Source organism: Procambarus clarkii, chromosome 15, assembly GCF_040958095.1.
Source record: "Procambarus clarkii isolate CNS0578487 chromosome 15, FALCON_Pclarkii_2.0, whole genome shotgun sequence".
NCBI lineage: Eukaryota > Metazoa > Arthropoda > Malacostraca > Decapoda > Cambaridae > Procambarus > Procambarus clarkii.
Genome location: NC_091164.1, coordinates 38,396,753 through 38,409,132, shown reverse-complemented (window position 1 = coordinate 38,409,132; position 12,380 = coordinate 38,396,753). Strand labels below are relative to the sequence as shown.

Below are 12,380 nucleotides of genomic sequence, written 5' to 3'. Positions count from 1 at the left end.
TTTAATTGCTATTTCCCAGCGACTTTTTGCTATTCTTGATTATTCTTTTAGATGTCATCTTTTGTTTTGACACTGGGTGTTAGGTGAGGCACAGTCTCTCGCCTGTAAAACTGTGGTACCCGAAATTGTTGAGCAAAGGGACACTTTTATTGTCACTCTTTTTCTTCGTTGCTGAGCCCAATCTTGATGGACTGTTGGTTCTTAAAGTGGTCATTGCAGGGCATATATCCACGATGCACCCCTGGGGGGGGGGGGCACGTCTTATCGGGTGTCTTATCCTCTAATTGTGGCGCCATGGTGGGTATGGGGGCTTATTTGTTGATGAAATAATTACCTATTCATTTACATGCTGATATCTGACACTTATTTTTAACTTCTCAAATGTGGGGTGGGAGACCAGGGCCCCGAGTCGGACTGTGATGGAAAGCCGGGCTCTGTAGCCCCCGCTACATTGGGCCCAGACTGGACTACTCCCCTGCTCCCTTTTTCCAGCAAACATTTTCATGTTTTTTAAACATCCTAAAAACGACATTTCATTGTTTTCAGCACGTTTATAATTACGTTTAGAAAAGGTTTTTTGAGAACTTTTATATACAACCTTAGAACGTAAATAATTAACATTTCTAAAAACTTTTTTATAATCTTTTAATTACCTACATTAAAACGTTTAGGGTAAATTAGGGTATAATAATTTTTTAATTCATATCTGAAATAGAAAGGGAGAGAAAGAAAGAAGACATATCTGAGAAAGAAATGGACATCCTATATATGTATGTGTAAATTACAAATAAATAGGGTACAAAAAGAGAATTAAAATATTATATTTAATTAAGAATGAGTAATACAACAAAATATATGTAATAGCTCGAAATATAGACTATATCTATAACAGAATATAAAAGTAAAAATCTAAAAATCTATAAAAATTTATATATGCAATATGTGAACACAATAGATTTCGTGATCAAGCAGCCTGTGATTCATGTCATGCTGAGATCAGTCTGACGTTACAAGCAGTTATTGTTACTTAAAACTAAAACAAGTAAAATTTCCCGAGTATACATATAACATTATAGTTTTTCTACGACTAAAAATAAAAATCAATAAATCAAAAGTTTAGGACTAATTAACTAAAAATAAAAATCTACAAGTGAATGTAAACACAGTCAAGTATAATATTCATGTAGAAAGAGAAAGAGGATTTCTTTCTTTCAGAGAAAGAAAGAGAAAAAGAAAGAGAAAGAAAACAAGAGAAAGAAAGAGAAAGAAAGAAAAAGAAAAAGAGAAAGAAAAAGAAAGATAGAAAGAAAAAAGAAAGAGAGACAAAATGTATATTATTCAAGAGAACTTGACAATTAAGCACCTTCAAACAATTCATGATCAAGCAGGCTGTGATTCATGTCATGCCGAGATCAGTCTGACGTCACAAGCAGTTATTGTTACTTAAAACTAAAACAAGTAAAATTTCCTGAGTATACATTATATACTATATAACATAACACTATAGTTTTTCTATGACTAAAAATACAAATTATAAATCATTTATTCAAATTATAAAGTAAAATCTTAAAGTTTAGGACTAATTAACTAAAAATATAAATCTACAAGTGAATGTAAACACAGTTAAGTATAATATTCATGTAGAAAGTGAAAGATTTTTCTTTCTTTCAGAGAAAGAAAGAAATAGAAAAAGAAAGAGAAAAAGAAAGAGAAAGAAAGAGAAAAAGAAAGAAAGAAAGAGAGAAAGAAAACAAAAGAGAAAGAAAACAAAAGAGAAAGAAAGAAAAAGAAAGATAGAAAGAAAAAAGAGAGAAAAAATATATATTATTCAAGAGAACTTGACAATTAGGCACCTTCAAACAATTCATCGTCAAGCAGGCTGTGATTCATGGTATGCTGAGATCAGTCTGACGTCACAAGCAGTTATTGTTACTTAAAACTAAAACAAGTAAAATTTCCTGAGTATACACTATATACTATATAACACAACACTATAGTTTTTCTATGACTAAAAATACAAATTGTAAATCATTTATTCAAATGTTAGCACCATGCAAGAAGAGAGGAGACAGAACAAAATTAAGGCAAGGGGAGAGAAGACAGAATAGAAACAACAGAGAGGGGAGAGAGAAATGAGAGAACATTGAAGAGAAGGGGAAGAGAAAGACAAGATAAGAAAAAGATACAAGATAAAAACGACGCAAGTGAATTCCACAAATGTAAAAAGTAAAGGAAGAGAGAAGCTAGAAGAGACAGAAAACGAGAGGTGTTAGAAGAGAGGAGGAAAGGAGAGATAAAAAGAGACAAGAAAAACAGGAAACGTAAAAGAAATTAAAAAAAAGGGACATTTGTGAGGAGAGAAAATAAAGAGACCAGAGAAGACCATATATCAAGAGTGAGGATAAACACTTAATTGTGAATTTTCTTAGTAGACATCCTCTGCCTCTTGTTGCCCCTCTTGTATACGAATCGTACTTGCAAGTTTTCCCTGAAAAGATATTAACAAAATTAATTAATATTTATTTGTTTATATAGATTACACACACACAAATATATATATATATATATATATATATATATATATATATATATATATATATATATATATATATATATATATATATATATATATATATATGTATATATATATATATGTATATATATATATATATATGAGGGAAGGGGATGTTCCCTCCATGCTGGATATTATATTTACCAGGAAAGAGGAGAGATTTATCATTCAGTACCTCCCTCCCTTGGGTAAAAGTGACCATGTCTTTTTGGGACTAAAGTATGCAATGCATTATAATCTGGAAGAAAATGAGCTTGAAGCAGTTGAAAAACCTGATTTGTGGAGAGGTCATAATGGGGAACTAAGATAATTCCTTAAGGAATTTGACAGAAACACTTGCTGTTAAGACATTAGGACATCTTCGGACATTAGGACATCTTCAGAACGAGTGGATTTACAGGTCGAGAACTGGACATAAATAGGCAGGAGAGAATGGTGGAGTGAGGCGAGGTACAATACGTGGACACTGCAGAGGGCCTATTGGCCCATCCGATGCAGCAACCACACACAGGCCCAAACATAGATTGGGAGATGGCTTCTTCAATAATGAATTGTAAAAGTACCTATAACAGAAACATAATTGGATCTGCTTTGATACAGATCACAAAGAAAGGAAATTGAACATTAGCAGCGGTTTATATAACTTAGATCCATTTTTAATAGATCAATTAAAGGGCGATTTAAGTAGGATCATTGGAACACATTTGTCTCACTAATTCATTGTAAATATTTACTATTTTTATGCTATGATTATCCATGTTTGGGCCTGTGTGTGGTTCCTGCATCGGAAAAATTCTTGTTTCAATTTTCCTCCGTGGTCTGACACTGACTATCTATCTATCTATATATCTATCTATATATCTATATATCTATATATATATATATATATATATATATATATATATATATATATATATATATATATATATATATATATATATATGTCGTACTTAGTAGCCAGAATGGACTTCTCAGCCTACTATGCAAGGCCCGATTTGCCTAATAAGCCAAGTTTTCATGAATTAATATATTTTCTCTATTTTTTTTCTTATGAAAAGATAAAGCTACCCATTTCATTATATATGAGGTCAATTTTTTTTATTGGAGGTAAAATTAACGTAGATATATGACCGAACCTAACCAACCCTACCTAACCTAACCTATCTTTATAGGTTAGGTTGCGTTAGATAGCCGAAAAAGTTAGGTTAGGTTAGGTAGGTTAGGTAATCGAAAAACAATTATTTCATGAAAACTTGGCTTATTAGGCAAATCAGGCCTTGCATTGTAGGCTGAGAAGTGTGTTCTGGCTACTAGGTACGATATATATATATATATATATATATATATATATATATATATATATATATATATATATATATATATATATATATATATATATATATATATAAACAGATAATTAGTGAAAACAAAAAAAATTTAAATTATTTTACCTTGTACCTAGATCCACCAGGCCTGTTTGGAGCATGTTTAAGTACTTCAGAAATTTGAAAGGTCACGTCTTCCACCTTAACTTGCGGATGTGCGTTGATAGATGATTCTGTAAAATTAACAGTTATTTATATAACAAATTCTGTATAACAATAATATTCTGTAAAATTAAAAGTAATTTATACATCAATCAGATAAAACTCTCCAGAGATGGTGATACACAACATATAAAAGACAAGTTTCAGAACAAGATATGCATTTAGGAATAAGGTTTCGTACATGTAGGTAGCACATGAGAAAAAAAGTGGAAGGTGATCAAGTTTATATTAACATGTTAACGGCTTTATTGAGGCTTTGCAAGAATGAAAAAATATTACTAATATAATCTCACCGACCAATGAATTGTACGTTGTTTAAAAGTCAATTATTTACATTATTATTATTATTTAATACTAATGATATAAAAATGCATTTTGCAATCTACTATTTATGCAAGTATTAACCACAGGATCATGAAATAAACTGCAAAATACTGTAAAGGATAAACCAATTAAGTTTACATTTTCCCATAGCTAAGTCAGTCAGTTCTACAGTACTAGCAGCAGAGAACAATTATGACCAACCTCTATTAAATGAAACAATCTTAAGAGCAAGTGATAGAAATATAATCATTTATACTTAATGTACACTTAATTTGAACTGAAAATTTTAATTTTTTAGTGAATTTTAAATAAAAAAAAATTATTTAATTTTTTTTGTTACTTACTTAAAATAACATTATATAGTTCTTGTTTTTCTAGAAATGCTAATTTCTTCTTTTGTCCTTTTAGGCTGTATAATGACCAAAGGCCGTTTGTTCCTATCTTCTTCATTATTCTTCGAACCGTAGTTGCACAATCAGACCCACGTACACTGGTTAAAAGCAACACCTAAAAGCAACAACAAAAATGTAGTACACTAGTAATTTTGATATATGTATGTATGTATGTATGTGTGTATGTATGTATGTGTATGTATGTATGTATGTGTATGTATGTATGTACGTATGTATGTATGTATGTATGTATATATATATATATATATATATATATATATATATATATATATATATATATATATATATATATATATATATATATATATATATATTTATATTTTGGTGTATACTGGCAGCAGGTTTTCTTTCAAACATGTTTCATTGAATATGACCGCATATTCTGTATTTATTATTTTCTGGTTTAGGGCTTCTATCCCTCTAACTATTTTCTTAGCATCAGGGCTTAATTGAAATAGGAGTTCTCCAAAACTCATTTTCGTACTTTTAAGGTGAAGAAAAGAAGTGATTTACTATAGAGTGTATTACACTTATTTATATAATTTGCACAACGTTTCAAACCTCCATGGTTCATTCTCAAGTGAACAGATCTTACAATACTAGTTGATTTTATACCCGCACTGGGTCAGGTGATAATACAATGAAGGTGAAAACATGGGGGGATACATAAGGGATAAATGTGAGGTGAAACTAGTATTGTAAGATCTGTTCACTTGAGAATGAACCATGGAGGTTCGAAACGTCGTGCAAATTATATATATAAGTGTAATACACTCTATAGTAAATCACTTCTTTTCTTCACCTTAAAAGTACGAAAATGAGTTTTGGAGAACTCCTATTTCAATTAAGCCCTGATGCTAAGAAAATAGTTAGAGGGATAGAAGCCCTAAACCAGAAAATAATAAATACAGAATATGCGGTCATATTCAATGAAACATGTTTGAAAGAAAACCTGCTGCCAGTATACACCAAAATATCAAAATATATATATATATATATATACATATATATATATATATATATATATATATATATATATATATATATATATATATATACATATATACATATATATATATATATATATATATATATATATATATATATATATATATATATATATATATATATATATATATATATCATAACTTATGATAAGGCATCTTATCATAAATAACATCTCAACAAAAATCACATCATTCTAGGAGGTGATTTCAATATTGACCTGGGTCTACAAAATAACCCTCTAGTTGACTATTTCCATAACAGCATGTAATCCTCTATGATAATCCCCACAATCACCAAGCACTAGACCAAAGTTCTCAAGTCAAGCCTAGCCTCGGGCCGGGCTTGGGGAGTAGAAGAACTCCCAGACCCCCATCAAGCAGATAAGTGTGTGTGTTATGAAGAGATACATCTCAACGACTAACAAAATTAGCAAGAGAAATATAGTCGTTGAAATGTAAGCCTCATCCTAACCATACACTCAAGACCTTGAGAAAGCACTCAGGAGAGTTTGAAAGACTCTGTGTTAATATTACATAATTTACAAATACGTAAGTGTTATATTTTATCCTATCCTATATAAACAAGATTATATCATTATTCTTATTATTTAGCAATTTTATCTTTTCTGCATGAACTATCAAAAAATTTTAATTAGAAAATTAGCAAATATCTGTAATATTTAAGATGAAAAATTGAAGGAAACATTACTGTTAAAATACCACTTACAAATTTTGTTCTGAAACTCGATTCCGCTAACTTCCTATTGAGAACATTAAGATCACCTTCTGCAGCAATAGGATTTGGTATTAGATCTTCTATGATCTTGTCTGTTTCTTTTGTAGTCAAAGTTGCTTTCAATATCTTCACATCACTTTTCAGTTCATTCACATCACTTTTCAGTTCATTCACTTCAGTGTATATGGCCTGCAACATGTTACCTGGAAATTTATACAGTATATAGAAAGTGTACATGCTATTATATTACATATCTTGAATGTACATTTAAAATAAAAGCATTATAAAGTATATTTTAAAATAACTGACACTGAGAAAGCACCCAAAAAGTAGGCTATGACTGATGTGATAGATAATGGGATAATTTCTTAGTAATTATGAAACTGCTTATATAATTGGAAGCAAATTCAGCAATCTAACCTGCTCAGTTTGCAGTCTACTTGAACATGAAACTTATGCCTATCACCCATAGGGTACATATAGGTTATAGGCTACATAATAAATTAATTAAACTTTCAAAACTTACTCATATTCTGCATCATTTCTTTCAAACTCCCATCGTTCTTGTCTGGTGACTTTGGGTCGAATAAATTCCTTGACCTTGGAGTCCTAACGACTGAAGTACTTGGCGTGACCAGCTCATTGTCTTTAAGATTGCAAGATTTAGCTATTAAAATCTAACTACTGTACTGTATAATCAACAAATTTCATGAGCTTTTACTACTGCATACTAATATTATAAGTTATACTATATGTCTACATCACATTTAAACTACCCAACATCAGAAAGAGGGTGAGCCAACATCAGAGAGGGGGGGGGGGTTATCATGAGAGAGAGGAGGGCCAACATGAGAAGAGAAGAAAAAAGAAAAGAAAGAAATAAATAAAGAAAAAGAAAGAAAAGAAAGATAGAGAGACATACAGAGACAGACACATACACACAGAATAAGAAGAGGTGACAGAACAAAATTAACAAAACAAATTTCAACATGAGAAAAGGGAGGTCAACATGAGAGAGAGAATGAGGGTCAACATGAGAGAGTGGGTCAACATGATATATATTTTAAATAATTACTTATTACCTTCATGAAGAAATACTGATGGCGTCAACGGTGTATTGTGAAGTGTAGTCTTCACTGGAGACTGCTTTTGTAGGACTGTTCTATTAGCTGAAAAGGAGTTATGTTTATTTCAAACACTTTTTAACCAAATAATATTTTTAAGACTTTAATATAGTTTGAACTAACATGAGAGAGGTGGGGGTCAACATGAAATACACATTTTAAAAATTAACTTATTACCTTCATGAGGAAATACTGATGGCGTTGAAGGTGTATTGTGAAGTGTAGTCTTCACTGGAGACGGCTTTTGTAGGACTGTTCTATTAGCTGAAAAGGAGTTATGCTTATTTCAAACACTTGTTAACCAAAATATATTTTTAAGACTTTAATATAGTTTGAACTAACATGAGAGAGGTGGGGGTCAATATGAGATACATATTTTAAAAATTAACTTAAGGTAAGGGACAAATTAACACGTAAGGTAAAGGTAAGATAAAGGACAAATTAACACGTAAGGGACAAACAAAAAGAAAAGTAATAACAAACCTGCTTGTTTCTAGTGACTAGATCAAAGGAAAACCAAAATTTCCCTGAACTGTGACAAGTGAAAAGCACCTGCTAGACAAAGTGGGAAAAGTTCACTAGACCCCATATGCACATAAAAGAATAATATACTTAATATTAAACAATTAGAAATAAACACATATTTCTACACAGAAATTCCAGATAAGCATAAAAATTACTCAAAGCTTCTAGTACTTCCAGAAGGAATTAAAAAAAAAAAAAAAAAAAAAACAGCAAGAACTAAGTTTAGAGCAGTTTTTAGTTTTTTTTAAACCAAAAGCATAAATAACCAAACAAAGGAAGCATGGTTAAATATCAATTTAGATCTTTTAAAGTTATTTACTACTAATCCTTACATTCACTTAATATACCAGAATAATATGGTATTTGCGGAGGACTTATTTCTTTTGAAGGTGTATTCTCATATGAAGATGGCGAACACTTCTTCTTGGATTGAGACGAGTGATGATTGCCTGAAATTATTTAAATTGCTTAATGTATTGAATGGCATTTTTCAAGTTGCAAATTTTTTTTAAATTACTGTAGTAGGTTATCAATGCTTACGTTTGTTATTCTCGGAATTCTCTTCTTCATATTTGAAGCATGGTTTCCTTTTTCGTTGTCGAGGATAGCCCATATCGTCTTCAGTTTCGACATTTGAAGTGTCTTCCGCAGCTAAGCATCTTCGTTTTGCAACGTCAAAATCATCTGTAATAATTGAATATAATTAGTAATATATCAGCGAGATATATATTTATCGTTACCTAGTAGAGTAGTGAACACTAAGAAATAACTTAAATCAGCTTCCTAAAGAGATGTTTAATAAAACGACGTACATGATTTGGAACTTATAACTGGGGCACAAAAGTCTTAAGTAGCTATGAGGAAACCCATCTTGTGATTAAAATATAATTATAATGCTGTTTTTGTCTGCAGTGTTAAAGTTATGGTGAATGAATGAATAGGTGTCTTGTATCTTAAATCTTAATAATTATAAATTTAATACCTACCAGTTGTTGATAGGATTGTTGATACGACATGCACTCGCCAATTTGTCGTGTCTGGCTTTTCGTGCTTTTGGGCACTAACTGTATGCCTGCTCCGTGGCCACCAGCACAATATTTTGTCCTGAAAAGTCGAAATAAACTGTTACATGCTAATTTTAGCACTAATTTGGAATATTTTTAAAGCAACTCAATATATGCAATTTTTTAGTTTCAAAGTAATGCTTACATCATCAGATTTTTCAATCCAGGTTGTGGAGATGATACCCACACTACGATCATTGAAGCCTACCACTGCATACCGCTTTTCAGATGTCATCTACAAAATTGAAAAATCTTATTAAGGGTTGTTCTCCCCCAAAAAAGAAATTAGCATAAAGTTGGTAATAGATTTACTTGATTATGTCAATCATAGATTAGCCACATTTGTAAATGATTTTCGGTTGGTATAAACAGTAGCTGCCATGTATGGACTAAAAGGCTTAATACAGTTTTATCTCTTAATGTGCTCTCAAAATATTAATAATTTTCATGAAATACAGGGTAATGGGATTTTTAAACAGGTAAATATTGGTCAAAAGATAATAGCTTTAATAAAAAACAAAATTGTGAATCTCATTAACTTACAATATTAGTTCAAACTATTATTAAAGCATGGATACAGTATTTAAATACGTACTTGTCATAAGTCATGTAGTATTGACAGAAAAGTATATGCGCTTTCTGTCTCGATCATCATACCTGTGCGGTTTAGTTTTCTTGCTGGAATCACCTTCATGGATGAATTCCTAGTAAGAACCTTAAATGCTCCAATTAATTTGGAGTTACAAGGTTTCTCAAAGAGAGGTATACTTCTCGAATATACCCTGCAAAGGAACATGCTGTCTCCATTTTCATCGGTGTCACTGACAGTGTCCAAAACTTGGCAGCAAGTTTCATTATTCAGCAAATAGGCATTGTTTGGTGCCTTGGTATATATTTTATGTTCTGTATTTGGTGTATAAATCCTTTGAGCATGCTGCATCTCTTTCAGCCTCTTTGCAATTTGAACAAGAGGGTTTTTACTTGATCGAACCATATTCTTAACCTGCTGCAGGTAATTTTCAAATGGAAATGCTGAACATCTGTCCAAACTACCAAACTCTTTGGCATCAGAGGATATGTGTGTTAGGCAGTGTACATTGTACACTAAAAAATCCTTACCATACAGCTCACGAGCCTTTAACACAAAGTACAGCAAAAGATCATGTGCATATTGGCTGTAATTTAACTGAATCAATTTAGGTGATACAAGAATAGAAATGGCTACACTCAGAGTCAGGAAATGGTCATACAATTCTTTGGGTAAGATTCCCTTCAGTACAATCTTACCGGTGTAGAGAAGGAGTTGCCTGTATTCAGTCGCTTTCCATCTATCAACCTCTGAAAGACTTCGAGGTTTACGTGCAAAGTGCATAGGCACAAATTTTGTTAGTTGAATTAGACGCTGACTAATTTCATCAACTTGGCGAGCACATAATTTTACGTTTTTATTTCGTATCCAGGCAAGAAGTAACCTTTTCATAACCCCAAGACATATCTGATGCATATAGTCTATGGGAAAAGTACTCACCATATTTATATTTAAGTCACAGAATGGTGATCTACCATGGTGATGTTGAGAATTAGATTGATTACGAAAATCTTCATCTGTTCTGAGTTGTAAATTTTTCACTTGTTGATAAGTCATTCTTCCATTCCAAACACCCTCTTGGGTACATCTATCACACCCAAAGTAGCCAGAGTGGAGTTTGATTGCCTTCACCATTGCTTTTGCTGGGGCATCACATATGACTCCTTTTAGTTTTACTGGCAATGTTTTGTCATCATTTTTAAATCCATAGTGCATAATTTTTTTCAAATCCTGAATGAATTCATTTAAAAAATCTAAATCACTAGGTTTAGAGCTTCCGTATGTGAGGACTACTGGGAAAACTCTTATAGGTTTGACATTATTGATAGCACAAAGAACAGGCCATAAATTTTCATTTTTACTTCTAAATATTGGCAAACCATCAATGTTGCAAATTAAAGATATTTCTGCCAAATCTCTTATTGTTGATTTAGGATACAGCCTTAAAGTTTTCAACATTTCCTCCTCTAACCCCAAGTAGATATACATCATGCCTGATTTAGTCTCAGTAGGTATATGTTTAACTGTATTCAGTAACGAACGAGCTGTTTTTGGCAAGTCAGCATGTCCCTGTTTTCTCAATTTTTTTAATAAATTATCAATGGCATTGTGTGTTATGCCATATTTATTAACCCATACTAACAATACATCTGATAATGATTTATCATCCTCATCACCACTGCTCTCTGACTCTGATGATATTGGGTCATGCTCATCAATCATGTCCCAAGTCCAATCTCTCTCTCTCTGACTTTCCAGAGATGATGCATCTTCATTGGCTCCACCACCAATATTAGGTTCTGAATTAGATGACAAAGCAGCATGGTCATCGTCTATGCTGTTTGTTGTAACATTGGCCAAAGGATCCTGATTCAACAACTGAATCTCAACCTCATCACTATTTTCATTTTTGCCACGCTGGGACGCCTGTTCTTTTAGGCGTCGCTTTTTGGCCCGTGACATACGCTGCCATCTTGTGTGGTATTCTCTTCTTTTTTCTATAATGTGTGCATACATTCTGAAGGAGAAAGGCCAAGTGCTACATTACCAATTACTATTACAAGATTATTAGTAAAGTACTGTACTGCAAAAAGCAAATAAAATGGGGTAAACTAAACTTTGAAAACAAATAATAATTAAAACAGGTAAATTAGTAAAATAACAAAGGCTTAAGCAGACATGACTCTGCTTAAGCCATGTAAAGCAGACAGATAAGATGGCAATATATAAGGGGAAAAAATTAAAAAGCTAGGATATAAAACTAATTGAGATCAAAAGCATAAATTACTATAGGGGAAAAAATAACAAATGACTTCATAAAAAAATTATCCAATTGCCAACAGCAACTTGGTAGTACGAGTCTAAGTCTAAGAAACAAACAAAATTTAAATGCTGTTATCTGCAATGAAACAATACATACTATTGCACGTACCGAAACATTGATGAATGTAAAAAATAGAGAACTATTTGCTGAATGTCC

General features: G+C 31.8%; 2 protein-coding genes across 2 annotated transcripts; both read right to left on the bottom strand.

Moving 5' to 3' along the window:
• Positions 1-828: 828 nt before the first annotated feature.
• On the bottom strand, positions 829-8,039 carry LOC138364934 (uncharacterized). The gene is made up of 6 exons (XM_069325019.1): positions 7,682-8,039; positions 7,126-7,245; positions 6,591-6,802; positions 4,788-4,950; positions 4,024-4,130; positions 829-2,488 (listed from the first exon to the last, which is right to left on the bottom strand). The coding sequence occupies exons 2-6, from the start codon at positions 7,139-7,141 to the stop codon at positions 2,426-2,428; spliced, it is 561 nt and encodes a 186-aa protein (XP_069181120.1). The 5' UTR covers positions 7,142-7,245; positions 7,682-8,039; the 3' UTR covers positions 829-2,425.
• A 539-nt stretch (positions 8,040-8,578) lies between these two features.
• On the bottom strand, positions 8,579-9,864 carry LOC138364935 (uncharacterized). The gene is made up of 3 exons (XM_069325020.1): positions 9,458-9,864; positions 9,235-9,352; positions 8,579-8,932 (listed from the first exon to the last, which is right to left on the bottom strand). Exons 1-3 carry the CDS (start codon positions 9,545-9,547, stop codon positions 8,778-8,780), a joined length of 363 nt encoding a protein of 120 aa, XP_069181121.1. The 5' UTR covers positions 9,548-9,864; the 3' UTR covers positions 8,579-8,777.
• Positions 9,865-12,380: the final 2,516 nt, after the last annotated feature.

What these genes read in the sequence shown, in the direction of transcription:
- LOC138364934 (XM_069325019.1), bottom strand. An exon ending in CGAGTTTCAGAACAAAATTT is followed by an intron (nt 4,951 to 6,590) that starts GTAAGTGGTATT and finishes TGTTGCTTTTAG; the next exon opens with GTGTTGCTTTTAACCAGTGT. An exon ending in ACTATATAATGTTATTTTAA is followed by an intron (nt 4,131 to 4,787) that starts GTAAGTAACAAA and finishes TTAATTTTACAG; the next exon opens with AATCATCTATCAACGCACAT.
- LOC138364935 (XM_069325020.1), bottom strand. Translation starts at nt 9,547, where the DNA reads ATGACATCTGAAAAGCGGTATGCAGTGGTAGGCTTCAATGATCGTAGT. An exon ending in GGATTGAAAAATCTGATGAT is followed by an intron (nt 9,353 to 9,457) that starts GTAAGCATTACT and finishes TCGACTTTTCAG; the next exon opens with GACAAAATATTGTGCTGGTG. An exon ending in AACAATCCTATCAACAACTG is followed by an intron (nt 8,933 to 9,234) that starts GTAGGTATTAAA and finishes CAATTATTACAG; the next exon opens with ATGATTTTGACGTTGCAAAA.